The sequence below is a fragment of the Rhinopithecus bieti genome, unplaced genomic scaffold, assembly GCF_001698545.2.
Source record: "Rhinopithecus bieti isolate Rb0 unplaced genomic scaffold, ASM169854v2 scaffold_26659, whole genome shotgun sequence".
NCBI lineage: Eukaryota > Metazoa > Chordata > Mammalia > Primates > Cercopithecidae > Rhinopithecus > Rhinopithecus bieti.
The window spans coordinates 8,742-23,883 of record NW_016811855.1 but is presented as its reverse complement, the minus strand read 5'-3'; the positions used below and the strand labels follow the sequence as shown (position 1 = coordinate 23,883).

At 65.4% G+C, this 15,142-nt stretch overlaps 3 protein-coding genes and 1 long non-coding RNA gene across 5 annotated transcripts in view; 2 read left to right on the top strand and 2 right to left on the bottom strand.

The window, feature by feature from the left end:
- Positions 1-1,287, top strand: part of TNFRSF4 (TNF receptor superfamily member 4) — a 5,620-nt gene extending 4,333 nt beyond the window's left edge. Inside the window, exons 6-8 of the mRNA XM_017895255.1 lie at positions 477-673; positions 783-911; positions 989-1,287. Coding sequence (XP_017750744.1) covers positions 477-673; positions 783-911; positions 989-1,059 — 397 coding nt within the window. The 3' untranslated portion in view covers positions 1,060-1,287. The remainder of the gene's footprint in view (positions 1-476; positions 674-782; positions 912-988) is intronic.
- Positions 1,288-4,303: 3,016 nt separating this feature from the next.
- LOC108544214 (uncharacterized) lies at positions 4,304-8,197 on the bottom strand. The gene is made up of 2 exons (XR_001889770.1): positions 8,105-8,197; positions 4,304-4,804 (listed from the first exon to the last, which is right to left on the bottom strand). It is a non-coding gene; the product is annotated as an uncharacterized LOC108544214 (long non-coding RNA).
- TNFRSF18 (TNF receptor superfamily member 18) lies at positions 4,812-9,600 on the top strand. 2 transcript variants are annotated; one of them, XM_017895251.1, is made up of 5 exons: positions 4,812-6,068; positions 6,845-6,967; positions 7,843-7,930; positions 8,081-8,283; positions 8,349-8,799. In XM_017895251.1, the coding sequence occupies exons 1-5, from the start codon at positions 5,900-5,902 to the stop codon at positions 8,471-8,473; spliced, it is 708 nt and encodes a 235-aa protein (XP_017750740.1). In that variant the 5' UTR covers positions 4,812-5,899; the 3' UTR covers positions 8,474-8,799. The 2 variants fall into 2 exon arrangements, with proteins under 2 accessions (XP_017750740.1, XP_017750739.1); XM_017895250.1 differs by having other exon boundaries at positions 4,812-6,967; positions 8,081-9,600.
- Positions 9,601-13,290: 3,690 nt separating this feature from the next.
- On the bottom strand, positions 13,291-14,940 carry TTLL10 (tubulin tyrosine ligase like 10; the record flags this gene model as incomplete). The annotated part of the gene is made up of 4 exons (XM_017895216.1): positions 13,291-13,787; positions 14,035-14,128; positions 14,499-14,615; positions 14,857-14,940. Coding segments are annotated over 4 exons (774 nt in total), but the record flags the coding sequence as incomplete, so codon positions are not given.
- Between the last annotated feature and the right edge of the window lie 202 nt (positions 14,941-15,142).

Genomic DNA, 15,142 nt, shown 5'->3' with positions numbered 1-15,142 from the left:
AGGGATTGGGGGGCTTAGGAGGGTGGAGGGGCCTGGCCAGGGGTTGGGAGGCTGGGAGGGGCTGGGGGGCTGGGAGAGGCGGGGGGCAGGTGGGGAGAGGAAGGGGAGGTGCTGGTGGCCCTGGGGGCCTGGCTGTGTGGCTGGACCTGGTTGGGGAGCAGGACGCTGCTGCCTGGGGCAGCCTCTCCCCATGGGTGGAGCTGGGTGTGTGGGACCCTCACCCTGTGCAGCTGGGAGGCCCTGGGGGCCCAGGACAGGGAGGTGCCGGTGGGGGGTGTAGATGTGGGAGAAGGGCGTGTGGCCTTGGAGGCCCCTGTGGAGGGCACGTGGGTCTGGGCAGGGCCCTTGGCTGCTACTGGCCTGGTGTCTGTGGTAGACGCTGCCTGAGGCTGGCCAGCACGGACCCTGTCATCCCCACTGCATCTCCCGGGTCCCAGGGCGTTTCTGGCCTGAGCAACACGCGCTGCTCCCCACAGCTGCACCTTGGCCGGGAAGCACACCCTGCAGCCAGCCAGCAATAGCTCGGATGCCATCTGTGAGGACAGGGACCCCCCACCCACACAGCCCCAGGAGACCCAGGGCCCCCCGGCCAGGCCCACCACTGTCCAGCCCACGGAAGCCTGGCCCAGAACCTCACAGAGCCCCTCCACCCGGCCCGTGGAGGTCCCCAGGGGTAAGGGCGCCTGGCCCAGCCCAGCAGGGCCCCCAACCCAAATAGGAGGAGGGGAGGGCGGCATGGGGGCCCCTCCTGTGGACCCCACCCAGCAGACCCCTTCCTGCAGGCCCTGCGGTTGCTGCCATTCTGGGCCTGGGCCTGGCGCTGGGGCTGCTGGGCCCCCTGGCCATGCTGCTGGCCCTGCTCCTGCTCCGGAGGGACCAGAGGCTGCCACCCAATGCCCCCAAAGCCCCTGGTGAGTGCCTCGTGGCCCTGCTCCACTGCTCCCACGCGTGAGGCCCACCCACCAATCTCTCCCTTTCTCCTCCCCAGGGGGAGGCAGTTTCCGGACTCCCATCCAAGAGGAGCAGGCTGATGTGCACTCCACCCTGGCCAAGATCTGACCCGGGCCCACCAAGGTGGACGCTGGGCCCCGCCAGGCTGGAGCCCGGAGGGTCTGCTGGGCGAGCAGGGCAGGCGCAGGCCGCCCGCCCCGCCACGCTCCTGGGCCACTCTGCGCCGTTCTAGGTGCCGCTGGCTGCCTCCGGTTCTCTGCTTACGTATGCCATGCATACCTCCTGCCTCACGGGGCCACAATAAAAGCCTTGGCAGACGGGAGTCTCTAACTGGCACTGTGGGCTGCGCACCTGTGGCAGGGAGGCTTGGGCCGTGCCCGCCTCCAGCTGGAGAAGGGTCTTGGGCCAGGGTGGAGGGAGCAGGTAGTGGGGTCAAGTGGGACCCTGGAGGTTGGTCCCTGGGTGCAAGTTCTAGATTGAGTGGGGAGCCGGGGGAGTGACTGGGAAGGCTCAGGTCCAGGGCCGCCTGGCGTGGGGGTTACTGGCCAGCCGCTGACAAGGGTCGCCCTGAGCCCCGGGTCACCCAAGGAGCTTGGGAGCGGCTGACCCCGGGCCTCTGTGTCCTGGAAGGAAGAGTGTAGAGACCTGCTTCTCTTCCCCTCCACACCTACGCCCACCCCCTGCTGCAGCTGGGAGGGGGTCCCAGGGCCCCTGAACACCCCGAGGAGTCCCTGCAAGGGCCCCTAGGTCCCTGCCATGGGTGTCCAGGGGGACAGTCACCTTGGAAGCCATGGTTTCTGCTTGAGCCAAACTTCTGTCCACCCTGAGGCCCGGCTATGCCACTCCTGTGCACCTGCCCCACCACCAAGAGGCCTGGGATGTGCACGAGAACGTCCACAGCGACTTCACATAACGTGGCCCCACAGTGGAGAAACCCAGGCGTCCGCCAGCAGCGTGGATGCATGAGTGCTGGCGTGTTCAGATGAGCTCCCAGCTCCCCGGCCCACACTACAGGTGTCCAAAGAAGGTCCCGAGGCCCCAGAGACATCCCTGGCCATGTGGGAATCCTCTCGAGCCACTGTCTGGGAGTGGGGTGTCCTTTGAGCCGGTGTCTGGGAATGGGGTGTCCTCTCGAGCCGGTGTCTGGGAGTGGGGTGTCCTTCGAGCAGCACAGAGGCTGCTCCCCTGAGCGCCAGTCACGCCCGAGGCCACAGCTCGGGAACAAGGCAGGAGCGGCCCTGCAGGCTTCCCACACAGAAGACACCCCGGGCGTCCGAGCGACATCTGTGTCCTTCAGGAGGTGGAGGTGCCTGTTTGCCTCCATTGTGCTTAACAGCTGTCAGGGGCAGAAGTGAGACCCTCCCGAGGGCTAAGAGGTCTCACTCCATTTTTTTTTTTTTGCCAGAGTCTCGCTCTGTCTCCAGGCTGGAGTGCAGTGGTGTGATCTCGGCTCATTGCAATCTCTGCCTCCTGAGTTCAAGCAATTCTCCTGCCTCAGCCTCCCGAGTAGCTGGGACTACAGGCGCCGCCCACCACGCCGGCTGATGTTTGTATTTTATTAGAGACGTGGTTTCACCATGTTGGCTAAGCTGGTCTTGAACTCCTGACCTCGGGTGATCCACCTGCCTCAGCCCCCTAGAGTGCTGGGATTCCAGGTGTGAGCCACCGCGCCCGGCCCTCACTGCACTCATGAATGAGAAACGCGGCCAAGGCCGGGCACAGCGGCTCAGGCCTAGAATCCCAGCACTTTGGGAGGCTGAGGCAAGAGGATCAGAAGTTTGAGACCTGCCTGGGTAACATGGCAAGACCCCTTCTCTATGAAAAATAGAAAAAATCAGCCAGGTGGACCATGCCTGCGGTCCCGGCTACTTGGGAGGCTGAGCTGGGAGGATCACTTGAGCCCAAGAGGTCAAGGCTGTAGTGAGATGTGACTGAACAAATAATAATAATAAAATGAAATTTAAAAAATTAATTAAGAAGAAACACATGAAGCCTCATGGAAGGTTTTGCTGAGGGCCTGGCACAGTCTGGACGCTCCAGCCGCCGTGGCTGGTGTGGTCCAGCCCTGCAGCTGCACCTACTGCTGCACACAGCGTCCCTGGGCCAGCCTTCCCTCTTTCTGCGTCCTCCATCAGCACGCGCTGCCCACGGCTGTCCAGGCCCCCTGTGCCTGGCGGACGGCTCCCCTCTCCACCGATGTTGTGGAAGTGGGGAACCACCTCGGGGGTGCACAATGGGAGTGCCACGCACCACTCACAGCAGCCCAAGGTGCCGGGACCACAGCGGGCTGTAAGAAAGATGCCCATCTCTGGCCTTGGGCTGCCCCAGACCCCTCCTGCCTCTGCAGCTGGTTTTCTCCCCCCGTTTCTCTCTCTCCTCAAACCTCTGTCTTCCACCCACTCTCTGCCAACCACAAGCCTCCCCCTGCTACACAGGGAAGTCAGAGGCCATCCTGTCCCCCACCCAGCACCTTCACTGAGTTCCCCGGGTTCCTGCACAGGGTTCAACCTGCAGGCCCTGCACGGGGTTGGGGCCGTGCCTCTGAGAGCCTGTGGCCCCCCGCCCGTGGGGCAGGCCAGGCCAGGACTGCAGGCAGGATGGCGGGTGGGTGGGGAAAGGGGTCCGGTGGCCAGGACTGGAGCAGCCAGATCCCATGGGGCTGGCAGGTCGAAGGCTGTGGGAAAGGGGCCTCTTCCCCAAACCTGGCACCCACACCCATCGCTTCCTGTTTCCTCTCCTCTGGGCACAGCACCCCCCAGGCCCTGTGGGACTTATTCCCCAGCCAGGACCCCCTGCTGCACCCCCAGATGGACAAGGGGCCACCTCCTCTTGGTCTCTGTGCTCACCTCCCCCCCCACCCCCTCACCTGACACCATCTCTGCTGGCAACTCTTGCGCCATCTGCGCCCCAGGCTCTGCCTGAGCTCTGGCCCGGTGCCCATCTGCACCCTCCCCCTGGGGCCCCACAGTTGCCCTTCTGGATGCACGCAAGGGCTGTCCCTCGCCCGGCAGCCACACCACCCTGTGGGCCGCTCTCCTGCGTGAATGCCCCGTCGTTTGTGTCACTGGCGAGGTGCTCACAAAATACCGGAAAGTAAGATGAACAAAATCACCTCCAGCCTCGCAGCCCAAGAACAGAAGTCATGGGGAGCCAGTGAGGGGTCTTCTGCAGCGAGAGGGACAGGAGGCAGACATCACACCCCTGGCAGCCCCTCCGGGGACCACCGTGTGGGGAGCTGCTTGGGCTGTGCCATGGGGCGGGGGGTCCTCTGCCCGCTGGCCGCCTCCCACTTGGCCCATAAACTGCTCGCCCTTCTAACTCTGTCCCTGCCTCTAGAAGGACTTGCACCGTGTGGTTGATGAACATTTATTTTTTTGGGACAGTCTTGCTGTCACCCAGCCTGGAGTGCGGTGGTACAACTGATAGGCATTATTTACAGGGGACACATTGTGTCTTCTCGGGCTGCCATCTACCGGCACTCGCCAGGATTGGGGGTGAGCCCAAGCTGGCGCAGACCTCCCGGGGTTTTGAAACGGGCAGCGGCGCAGCCCAGCCTGCCCCGGGTCTCCTCCCTGAGCACCTTCGCCTGGCGTCCGGGTCTGACGGCACCTCTTTCTATCCAGGGGCCAGAGCCCCTCCCAGGCTAGGGGCGGAATGAAGATCTTCAGGCCCCTCAAAGGCCCCCAGGCCCAGCTGGCCCCACCCCTTTCCTTCTGAGTGTCCGGGCAGCCTGGAGCCGCAGAGACCCCTTCCTTTTCTGCAGTGTCTGAAGACGGCCTCTCCAAGGCAGGCTCCTCCATCTTGGATCTGAGAACTCCAGGGCGTCACAAACAGCTAATTCCCGTCATTTACCCTGGGAAAGGAGGAACCACCTTAGGGGGTGAGGTGGTGGCTGCAGGTCTCAAACGGGTGTCTAACCACATCCAGCCGTGGGCACAGCCACGCTCAAGTTCCCGAGAGCCCCCGCCTCCAGCATTCCTGGGGGTCTCCACTGTGCTGGACGGCACAGAAGCAGGGCTGGGCAATCCAGGGAGGCTTCCTGGTGGAGGCAGGGTCCCAGAACCCTTCAGTACCCACAGGGGAAACTGAGGCTCAGAGAGCCATAGGACAGCCTCCCAAGAGCGCTGTGAGAGGCTCTCCCTCAACTCCCTCCAGGACCCGGATCTGTCTGGTCTGATGGATGAAGATGGCTCCAGAGAGATCTGGGTGGGAACCTGCCTGAGACACTGCAGACCCGGCAGGTCGCTCTGCCCTGGGCCTTGGGTGCCCTTGGGGGCGGCTGACACTGACCCGAGGAGGCACCACGCACCCTCTCGTCTCCCCACCAGCTCCTCCTGGTGCCCCTCCCAAGCCCTGGGGAGCTTCCTGGGTTGGCAGCTGAGGGGGGTCCTGGGGAGCTGTAAGCAAGGGGGAGGGGAGCCCACAGGCCTGCAGCCCATGGTGTTTCACGCCCAGAGCCGGCCAGGTGGGGCATGCTAAGCTGAAGGGCCCCGTCCCCATTCTGTGGGGTTCCCCAGCGCTGGGCTCCGTGGCTGAGGCTCTCTGGGGGTGGCCAGGGTTTGTGGAGACCCCGGGGTCTCACAGACACCACCCAGAGGCGGTGGGATGGAGAGGGTGATTGGCTGAGTCCCACTCTCCAGGTAGCCCCCATGGACAAGCTGCGGAATGCCGCCCCTGCGCTGGGGCCCGCCAAGGTGGCCGCAGACGTTGCACAGAAAACCTTTTTGATCCCCGCCAGCCCGGTTTCCCCGCCCCTGCCGGCAACCTGCTGCGGATCAGGCTATGTCTGCAGTGTCCACACCCCCTCCTCACACGCATCTCGCCTGGGTCGGAACTCTCGGGTCAGGAACAGTCCCAGTCACCTCCGGACAGGGCGGGTGAGGACGGGGACGGGGCGTGTCCAACTTGCTGTGGCCCTTGAAACCCAAGCGTGGCACGGCACGGGGCAATGTGTGCGTGCGGGACCCTGTGCTGCCTGGCGCTGCTGTGTGCGGCCAGCCTGGGTCAGCGCCCCACCGGGGGTCCTGGGTGCGGCCCTGGGCGCCTCCTGCTCGGGACGGGAAAGGACGCACGCTGCTGCCGCGTTCACCCGACGCACTGCTGCCGCAATTACCCGCGTAAGTAAACCGCGTTTACTTAACGCGGACCGGACAAGGCGCGGCGCGGGAGCCAGCATGGGCGGGCGCCCCCTTCCCGTGCTCAGACCCGCACTGCTGAGGTCTAAGGAGGGTGGGCACAGGGCTGCCAGCGGCCAGAGCCTTCCGGAGGGAGGCAGGATCCCAGAGAGAGGTGGAGGCATGCCAGCTCCAGCCAGTGGTCCCGGCGGTGAGGAGCAGGGGCCAGCCGGGTGGGAGCGCCCTCAAGAGGGGTCTGGGGTCCCAAGGTGGAGGAGGGCTGTTCCAGGTCCTGCTGGGTGGGTCGTGAACCCTCGGCCATCGCCCACCTCCCCCTGCTCAGTTGGGGGCCCCCCTGCACCGCGTCTGGCCTGCTGCCTGCCTCTGACCTGCACCTGGGGGTAAGGGTTCAACGGACACGGCTGGCCTGGAGAGCAAGCTGGCAGGAAGTCACCTCAGAGCTTCTTCCTCCAGGGTTGGGAAGGGAGGCTCTGTCCGGAGGCCCAGTGTGGCCTGGGTCCCACAGGGGCAGCCCCTGGTGGCATGTGCAATCAGCTCCTGGGCAGAGGCAGCTGTGGGGTGCAAAGGGGGAGTAGCCCCAGGCCACATGATCCCAGGAGAAAGAGACACCTGGATGAAGCCAGAGTCTGGAGTTCCAGCCAGGAGCCCTCTGCTTCCTGGAGCCGACTGTGGGTGGTGAACAGACAAGCCGGCTCCCCTGGAGGGCCGAGGAGGGGCCTCAGCCCAGCTGCTGGGGGCCTGGCTTGTCTCCTGCCCAGGCGAGGAGTGCTGTTCCGAGTGGGACTGCATGTGTGTCCAGCCTGAATTCCACTGCGGAGACCCTTGCTGCACGACCTGCCGGCACCACCCTTGCCCCTCAGGCCAGGGGGTGCAGCCCCAGGGTAAGTCCTGGAGGTGCCTGTGAGTGTCCACACAGGCCAGGGGTTCCACTAGGGCCCGAGGCAGAACTCGTGGGCGCAGATGTCCGGCATGTGTGGTGTGTGAGGTCCTAGGTCCTGTGAGGCCGGGCAGGCCAGGCCATGCTCAGGCACCATGGGCCATATAACTGCGGGAGTCTCCTGTCCCCCCTTTCTCGGCCTGGGCTTTTCCATCCAGCACGAGGACTGTGAGAACCCTGCGGGGGGTGGGGAGCTGTCTGGCTCTCAAGCCTGGGACACCCATCCTGTGTGTCCTCACCGAATACTGAAAGAGCCTGCCTTGTGCCCCCCAGAGTCCTGTCTGGGCCCTGGGGCTACACCTCTTCCTGGAAGGAGCAGCTCAAGTCCTCTTAGCAGCTTGTTTACCTGACACGAGGGGCCAGGCTGGGCACATGGGGGCTGTGAGGAGGTAGAACTGGGGAGGTTGTGTGAGGTTGGACAGGGCAGGGTCTGGGGTCAGCTGGGACCCAGCCTCACTCTTTCTGGGACCCTCTGTTCTACTGTCTGCCCTCTGTTCTACTGAGTCCTGCCTGGCCTCTGCCCACCCTCAGCCCCCAGTGGGCAGGCCCAGTGCACTCTGTGCTCCTCCCCCAGGTGCCCTCCCCAGGTCCCACCCCAGATGCCCCATCTGGGATGGGCAGACACGGGCACTGACATCCAGGGCCCCAGTCCTGGGCCATCAAGAACTCTGTTGAATGGATGATGTTGGGGGGGCATTCGACTCAGCAGCCAGACCCCAGATGGACCCCTGCACTGGCCTGACTCCATCCTCATCCATCCCAGCAACTCCAGCAGCTTCCCTCCCTCCTTCCCTCCCCAATCCCCCGACCCCGCACCAGGGAAATTCAGTTTTGGCTTCAGGTGTGTCGACTGTGCCTTGGGGACCTTCTCCAGGGGCCACGACGGCCACTGCAAACCTTGGACAGAGTGAGTCCTGGGTAGGCCCTGCCGGCGGCTGGGTGGTCCAGGCTCACTCTGAGGAAGGGTCCTCTCCTGTCCCTTGCACTGTGGCGAGCCCCAGACAGCGCCGAGGACAGCAGCCGGGGGCTGACTAGGGGCTGTGTCCGCGTATTCCAGCTGCACCCAGTTTGGGTTTCTCACCGTGTTCCCTGGAAACAAGACCCACAACGCTGTGTGCGTCCCAGGGTCCCCGCCGGCAGAGCCGCCTGGGTGGCTAACCATCGTCCTCCTGGCCGTGGCCGCCTGCGTCCTCCTCCTGACCTCGGCCCAGCTTGCACTGCACGTCTGGCAGCTGAGGAGTCAGCCCACGTGGCCCCGAGGTCAGTCACAGCCTGGTGGGGGGAGGTGGGGGCCTGGCTGCCCGCTGACCGTGGCCCCTCTGCAGAGACCCAGCTACTGCTGGAGGTGCCGCCGTCGACCGAAGACGCCAGCAGCTGCCAGTTCCCTGAGGAGGAGCGGGGCGAGCGGCTGGCAGAGGAGAAGGGGCGGCTGGGAGACCTGTGGGTGTGAGCCTGGCCATCCTCTGGGGCCACCAACTGCAACCAGCCCCTCCCTAGGAGCTCCCTGGGCTCCAAATTCTGCTCTGGGCCGGGCCCTGCTCCCCTGGCAGCAGAAGTGGGTGCAGGAAGGTGGCAGTGAGCAGCGCCCTGGACCATGCAGGTCGGCGGCCGCGGCTGGGCCCTGCAGGAGGGAGAGAGAGACACAGCCATGGCCCCCTTCCTCCCTTATGGCCCTGCTGGGGTGGGGTCTTAGGACGGGAGACTGTGCCCATGGGTGTGCAGTGCCCAGGATGGGACCTGGCTGCATGGGGCCTTCAATAAACACTGGTCCAGTGACCTGAGTGGATGCATGCTGGGTGCTGGGGGAGGACAGGGCACCCGGGGCTGGGCTTTGGGGCACCGTGCCCATGCCTGGCTGTGGTCCCCTCCACAGGGGGCAAAGGGGAAGGCAGCCAGGGCCCATTCCGGGAACTCCGGGCTGGGTGGGGTGGGGCCCGAGGAGGGGCCATTCCAGTCCTAGGCCCAGTGATCCTCAGGGATACAGGCTCAGCGGCTTCCCCAGTTAGGGGGCTCTTCTCTGGTGCCCCTGGATCTCTGGTTTCTGGCCACACAGCCTGCCAGCCCCTGGGTGCCCAGAGCCCAGGACTCACATCCAGCACTTTCCGGTGGTGGGGGCCCCGTCTCCAGGCCAGCCCTCTCTCCTCACCACCCCCCCCTTGGCCTGCCCAGCCTCCTGCTCCAGGTGAGATCTGATAGCAGCTCGCTCAGCTACCGGGGAGTGGCGGGCAGGCCGGTGCAGGCTTCTCCGCAGCATCCAGGAGGCACCGCACACCTGGGCCCCAGCTCAACTCCCAGTGGGCGGCGGGCCCAGCTCACAATAGGTGGATGGGGCAGAGGCGGCATCAGCACCCACCCCACATGGGTCCCAGAGTGTGGAGAGCCCAAGGGTGGCACAGGGACACCGGGGAAGGTGCCCAGCCCTGGAAGCAGGACCTGGCCTTTCCGCGCTGTGGCGTACTGGGCTCGGGGCTGGGTACTGGGCTCGGGGCTGGGTTCTGGGCTCGGGGCTGGGTACTGGGCACTGGTCTCCGTGCGCTCCTCCCGTGCGCGCCCTGCCCCGCGCACTCCTGCCTGCAGCCCGGGTTCCCCCGCCCGGCCCCGGCTCCCCTCACGCGTCCCCCACACCGGGGCTGTCCCGCACCTTCCCCAGAAAACACCGGCGGCCCGCGCAGTGCGGGTCCCGCGGGGCTGACTCAGCGCGGAAACTCCTCGTGGGCGGCTTCGCGTGGGCCTCGGCGCGGAAACGTCAGCGCGGGGGCGGCGGGGCTGACGCACAGCGGCGGGCGGGGATTCCGCGGGCTGCCGGGGCGGGCCTCTGGGCGGGGTCTCCGGCTCCTCCGCGCCCGCCCACGAGCTACCTGAGCGCGAACCCTTCCAGGGGCTGGCGGGGGCCCCAGCGTAGCGGCCGCGGAGTCCGGGGGAGGCGGCGGAGACTCGCGCAGTGGGTGGGGGCGGGTGCGCCTCCGGGGTCTCCGTGGGGAGGCCGAGGCCAGCGCGAGTCCGCCGAGGAGGGGGTCCCAGGGGCGCGGAGGGTCGGGCGGGGCCGGGTGCGGATCTCGGCTCCCCGGGGAGGGGAGGGGAGGGGCCCCGCTCTGCTCCACCTGGAAGCCCGACCCACTGGCACAGGGCGGCCTCCCTCTGCCCGGAAACCGCAGCCGCCCCAGCCTCCCGCTGGGTCGGACTTTTGAGAAAAGGGCCTGAGGCCACCTCCGTTCCCAGAAGCGCTTCCGGCCGCCGCGGAGCCTCCCCTCCCAGCCAGCCCCTCCCCACCCGCCACTGAGAGCTGGACTCGGCGAACCCCCGCAGCTGACAGAGACACCCATGGCGGGAGCCCCTTCCCAGACAGAGCTGGACACAGCCTTTCCCAGCCCTAGGACAGGTGGGGGGTCCTTGAGGGACAGGTGGCCCCCGGCTGCCCCAGCTGGGGGTCTGTGGTCTGACCAGGACCTGGGTCATCACTGCTGTCCCCTCCGATGCTGGGTCAGCTCTGAGGACAGCACAGGAGAGGGCTCGCTCCTCTTGGCCAGTGACCCTCATGGGAGGCCGTGGCGCCTGGCGTCGGGGAGGAAGCAGACCCCCGCCTCCCACACATCTCATCTTCCCGGAAACTCCAGGAACTGGGGGTCTTTCCGGAGTTGGTAATTCGGTTGTCCTGGTCCGGGTCTTAAAGACACACCCAGGGGAGAGGGGCTGGAGGGGGCGGGGGCACAAGGGGCCCCATGGACACGCAGCTGAAACAGGCACGCAGGCCCACTGGCCCTCAGCTGACCCCAGGCTCTGGCTGCTGGTGAGGGTCTGTGCTGGCCAGGCCCCCCGATGGAGGCTGTGGGGATGGAGGGTGTGTGGCTGTGCCTGGTTCCGAATGGGGGGAGCTGAATCCCCCACGCCTTCCCCTTGAGTCCCCTACCTGGCAGCAGGACCCAGGACTCACCTGTGGAAGGGGGGGATGTGGGGGGCGTCAGCTGTCAGGAGCCTCTACCTTGGATCCCAGGCTCCAGCTTGGCGTCGTCTGGGGGAAGCGCCCCAGCCCTGCCTGAACTCCTCATGTCCCGGAGGGGTTCTGATGCCTTTCCTGTGGCCCCTGGCTGGTCACTTCACTTGAATATTGGGGAGCACCTTGTACTGCCAGATACTCAGGCACCCACAGCCCCCCTCTGCCTGGTGGTCCATGCCATTCTGGCCTGGAAGATGAGCGCTTATGGGCTGGGTGGCGGGGATGTGGCCGTTGCTCCTGGGTTCTCTGGAAACCTTGTTTATTCATTGACCTTCGGGCTCTTTGGGGCACCAAGGACTCCTGAGCAGCATCTGGATCCTCAGCTTAGGCCTTTGGGGGACCTTGGGTTGCAGGGGGTGGGGCTCGGTCAGGACAGGGCAGGCCACTGCCAACGTGCACCCTCTCATGGGTTCTGGCAGTGACACATCCAATCAGAGCCCAGGGACGACAAAGGCTCCGTTGTCCCCTTGGGCTCAGGTGACCTCTGCTGACATCTTGGGGCCCCTGAGCCTGGAGGTGTAACCCCACCCACCACAGGGAGGGGAGCTGGACAGTTCCAGTGTCACCAGGGGACGTAGTCCTGACCTGGGATCGTGGCACCACACAGCACTAGGCATGTGGGGCGGATCCGGGGGCAGAGGCCGGAAGGCACAGAGGCCCCAGGGACATCAGGGTAGCAAGAGCAGAGGGCAGCGTCGGGAGGACCCCCAAGTGATGTGGCCGTGTAGTGGCCTTGGAAGCCGGCCGGCAATGTGGCCCTGACCCCTAAGAGCAGGTGTGAACTTACCAAGTCCTGGGTGCTTGACCAGCCATGGAAGCTTCACCCCTCCCAGGCCCCTCCTGCTTCACCCCTCCCCAGCCTCGGTGGGCTGCAGAGCAGGCTGCTGCTGCCCTTGGCCCCCTAGAGGGTCCAGCAGACCTGCTGGGAGGAGACTGGGGGCCCCATCACAACGCCAGGTGTGTTCCCAGCCTCTCACCTGGGAACCCCCACTCCAGGCCCTACCGGCAGGACCATGTTGGTGGGGGCTGCCCCTGGCTTGGGGTGGTTCCCCACTGGCTCTGAGACCTGGGGCCTCTTTGGCCTCTGTGGGCCCCAGTTCCCTCTGTCCCGTCTTCTCCTCTCCCTGGCACCCTGGCTGTGCCCCACCTGCTGTGCTGGCCAGAGACCACAACCGACAGTGCATTCTAGCGGTGCGTGGGCTGCCGAATCCCAGGGAATGGAGCTGCCATTCCCATGGAGCGCAGGGTGGCCGCGGGGCCAAGGCTGACTCTGCTGGTCCCTTGGTCCCCCGTGGCTGCAGTGCAGCGCGGAAGGAGGAACCGGCGACTTGGCCGTGACCCTGTGGAGTTGGGGGGGCATGCAGGGGTGGGCCTGGGGAGGGACCCCAATCCTCAGGTCTCGACTTGGGGGGGCACAGGGGACTTGAGCCAGCCATTGGGAGAGGCCTGTATACTTTAGCTTTCTGGGTGGGAGGTGGCTGAGGGGGTGGGTAGGGTGGACGCCTGAGGCCCTGGGCTGCCAGAGCTCTCCTCGCAAAACCCCAAGCCCATAGGGAATAGAACCATCGACGGCCACACAGGGCTGACTGGGGCCTGGCCAGTGTGGGCTCAGCATGTCTTCCGTGGGACCCTCCTGTCGGGGCCAGCTGCCCTGTGCCCCTCACCCCTGGCTGAGTCCTGGGGCCACTGTAGGAAGGTTGGGGGCTTGTGGAGCTGGAACGCCAGGCCTGGGACTTGAAGGCCCAGGAAGGTTCTGTGCCGGGGGGGCTAGGGCGAGCCCTGTGGGTGCCCATGGCAGCAATCCTGGGCTCAAGGAGGGTCCTCCTTTGGAGCTCCAGCAGGGTTCAGAGGGGCCCATGGGGTCCAGACCCTTCCGGGGGACACTAGGCAATGGCAATCGCAGGCCAGGCCATGGGGGCCGTGGGGTCACAGGGCTGCAGGAGGGTCCTGGTGCTGAGGGGCTCAGGATGATGGGCGGGAGCCCAGGATGGGGCAGCCCGGGAGGGAGCGTAGGCCAGCTGTGGGGACCCCTCTACCTCAGGACAGCCCCCCAGGACTGGGCCCAGCCATGGAGACCCCCCTCCCTCAGCACTGTCTCCTCAGGGACAGGGCCCAGCCATGGCGTAGGGGCTAGTGGGGCCTGGGGGCAGGGCCTGGGGGCTGGGGAAGTCCCAGGGAAGCATCTTTAAGGCCAGTGCTGGCACGGCGGGGAGCAACCCCGGTGGGCATGGGCTCAGGGGCGCTGAGGTGGCAGGACTGCTGCAGAGACTGTGTTTGTAACAAAGTAGCCTTTATAGGTCCCTGAAGGTGGACAGTGTGGCTGGGGCGTGGGGTGTGGGGCGTGGGTGGCCGCCCCAGGGCCTCGCGTTCTCAGGCTTCTTGCGTTCCTCCGTGGCTGTCCCCGGGGAAGGCTCTTGGTCCGGGTGCCTGTCGCCTGTGCCCGACTGCTCCTTGCCCAGGGCCTGGGGCTCGCCCTCGTGGGCACTGTCCGGGTCAGGGCTGGGGCCGGGCAGCTGGGGACGCTGCGGTGCCAAGGGAGGTGGCGCAGACCTGCGGGCGCCCGGCTGGTCTGGGGCACGCAGCGTGGGTGGCCCGGAGGACTTGGCCTGGCGGGTGGGCGGGGGCAGCCGGCGGCGGAGGCTGCAGGAGCCCCCCAGGCGTGGCCACACGTCGGCCTCTCCGTTGTGCAGGAGCACGAAGCGATGCTGGGACAGCAAAGGCAGCATCTTCTGGCCGCGCAGGCTCTTCTGGAAGGTCTCCAGTGCCAGGTCTGGTGCAGGTGGGGGAGAGAGGGTAAGTGGGGGGCAGAGGCTGGGACTGGGAAGAGCAGGAGGGGCGGAGAGGGTGTGAGGGTAGGACTCAGGTGGGCTGAGGTGTGGGAAGGTGGGGGCAGAGGGTGGCGCTGCCACACAAGGTGGAATAGCCCCATCTGTGGGGGTCTGAACTTGGGAAGAGGGTGGGTGGGAAGAAGACTGGGCAGGCTGTGGGAGTGTGGGGTGGGGGCTTGGAGGGCTCACCCAGGGTCTCGATGACCACACCTGGGATGACCTCCTTCAGGACCTTGCAGTTGGTGTGCAGGGCTGGGTTGGAATTCATCTCCAGCAGCCATACCTGCGCCAGACGCCAGTCAGACCCTCCCCACCCCGAGCCCACTGGGCCAGCAGGGCAGAGGCCCTGGTCCTCATTCAGCCAGGTGGCTCTGGGAGATGGCTTCCTTTCTATAGCGTCGCTCTCCTGTTTGTCCACTGAAACTCTGAGGGTCTGAAGCCCTGGCCTGAGGGGCTGCCCTTAGAGGGGGTGCAGGTCTGTCCCAGCTGCATAGGAGGTGAGCCTCGTGATATACCCATCCCCAGGGCTGCATGCAGGCAGGGTGGGGGCTGACTGCAGAGTCTGCCTGGGGCCTGCCAGTGTGGTTGGGGTGTGCAGATGGCCCCTGCCTCCTTTTATCTGCCTCCCGTGCCCCCGCCACCCAGGACAGCACCTTGAAGTTGTCATCAATCAGGAAGTCACAGCCAATGAGGTCAAAGTAACCCAGCTTGCACTCCAGCTTGGCCTTGGCGGCCAGAAAGCAGTGGGCCATGATCTGCTGCATCCGCTTCTGCAGGGAGACAGGGAGGCATCCTGGCTGCGGCCTACAGGCCCTGATCACACCCCAGGTCTGAAGAGCCACACCCACATCCCTCACCGGCACTCCCATCTGAACCCACACCTGTACAGCCACATGCCCACACGTTCGTGCACTCAGCATCACAGGCTCACAGCCAGAAACTCATTCAACAAACTCCTGTAGCTCCTACCCTGTGCCAAGCCCTGGAGATACAGGAGTGAGCAAAACTCACAGGAAATCTCTGCCCTTGAGCAGTTCTTTCATAGCAGAAGAGACGGATAGCAAATGGGATACATAAAATCTCAAATCTTGGTAAGAACGGTGAATTTTATCGTATTTTAATGTGCTCTGGTTTCATCCTCTGCTCCCCAGCTCAGCCGTAGCCTCAAAAAACAACGGCGTGCATCCCCAGAACTGGAGATAGCAAAATAGACTTCATTTATAAAAAAAAATTGTAATTATTTGTTTTCTTTTTTTTTTTTTGAGACGGAGTCTCGCTCTGTTGCCTAGGCTGGAGC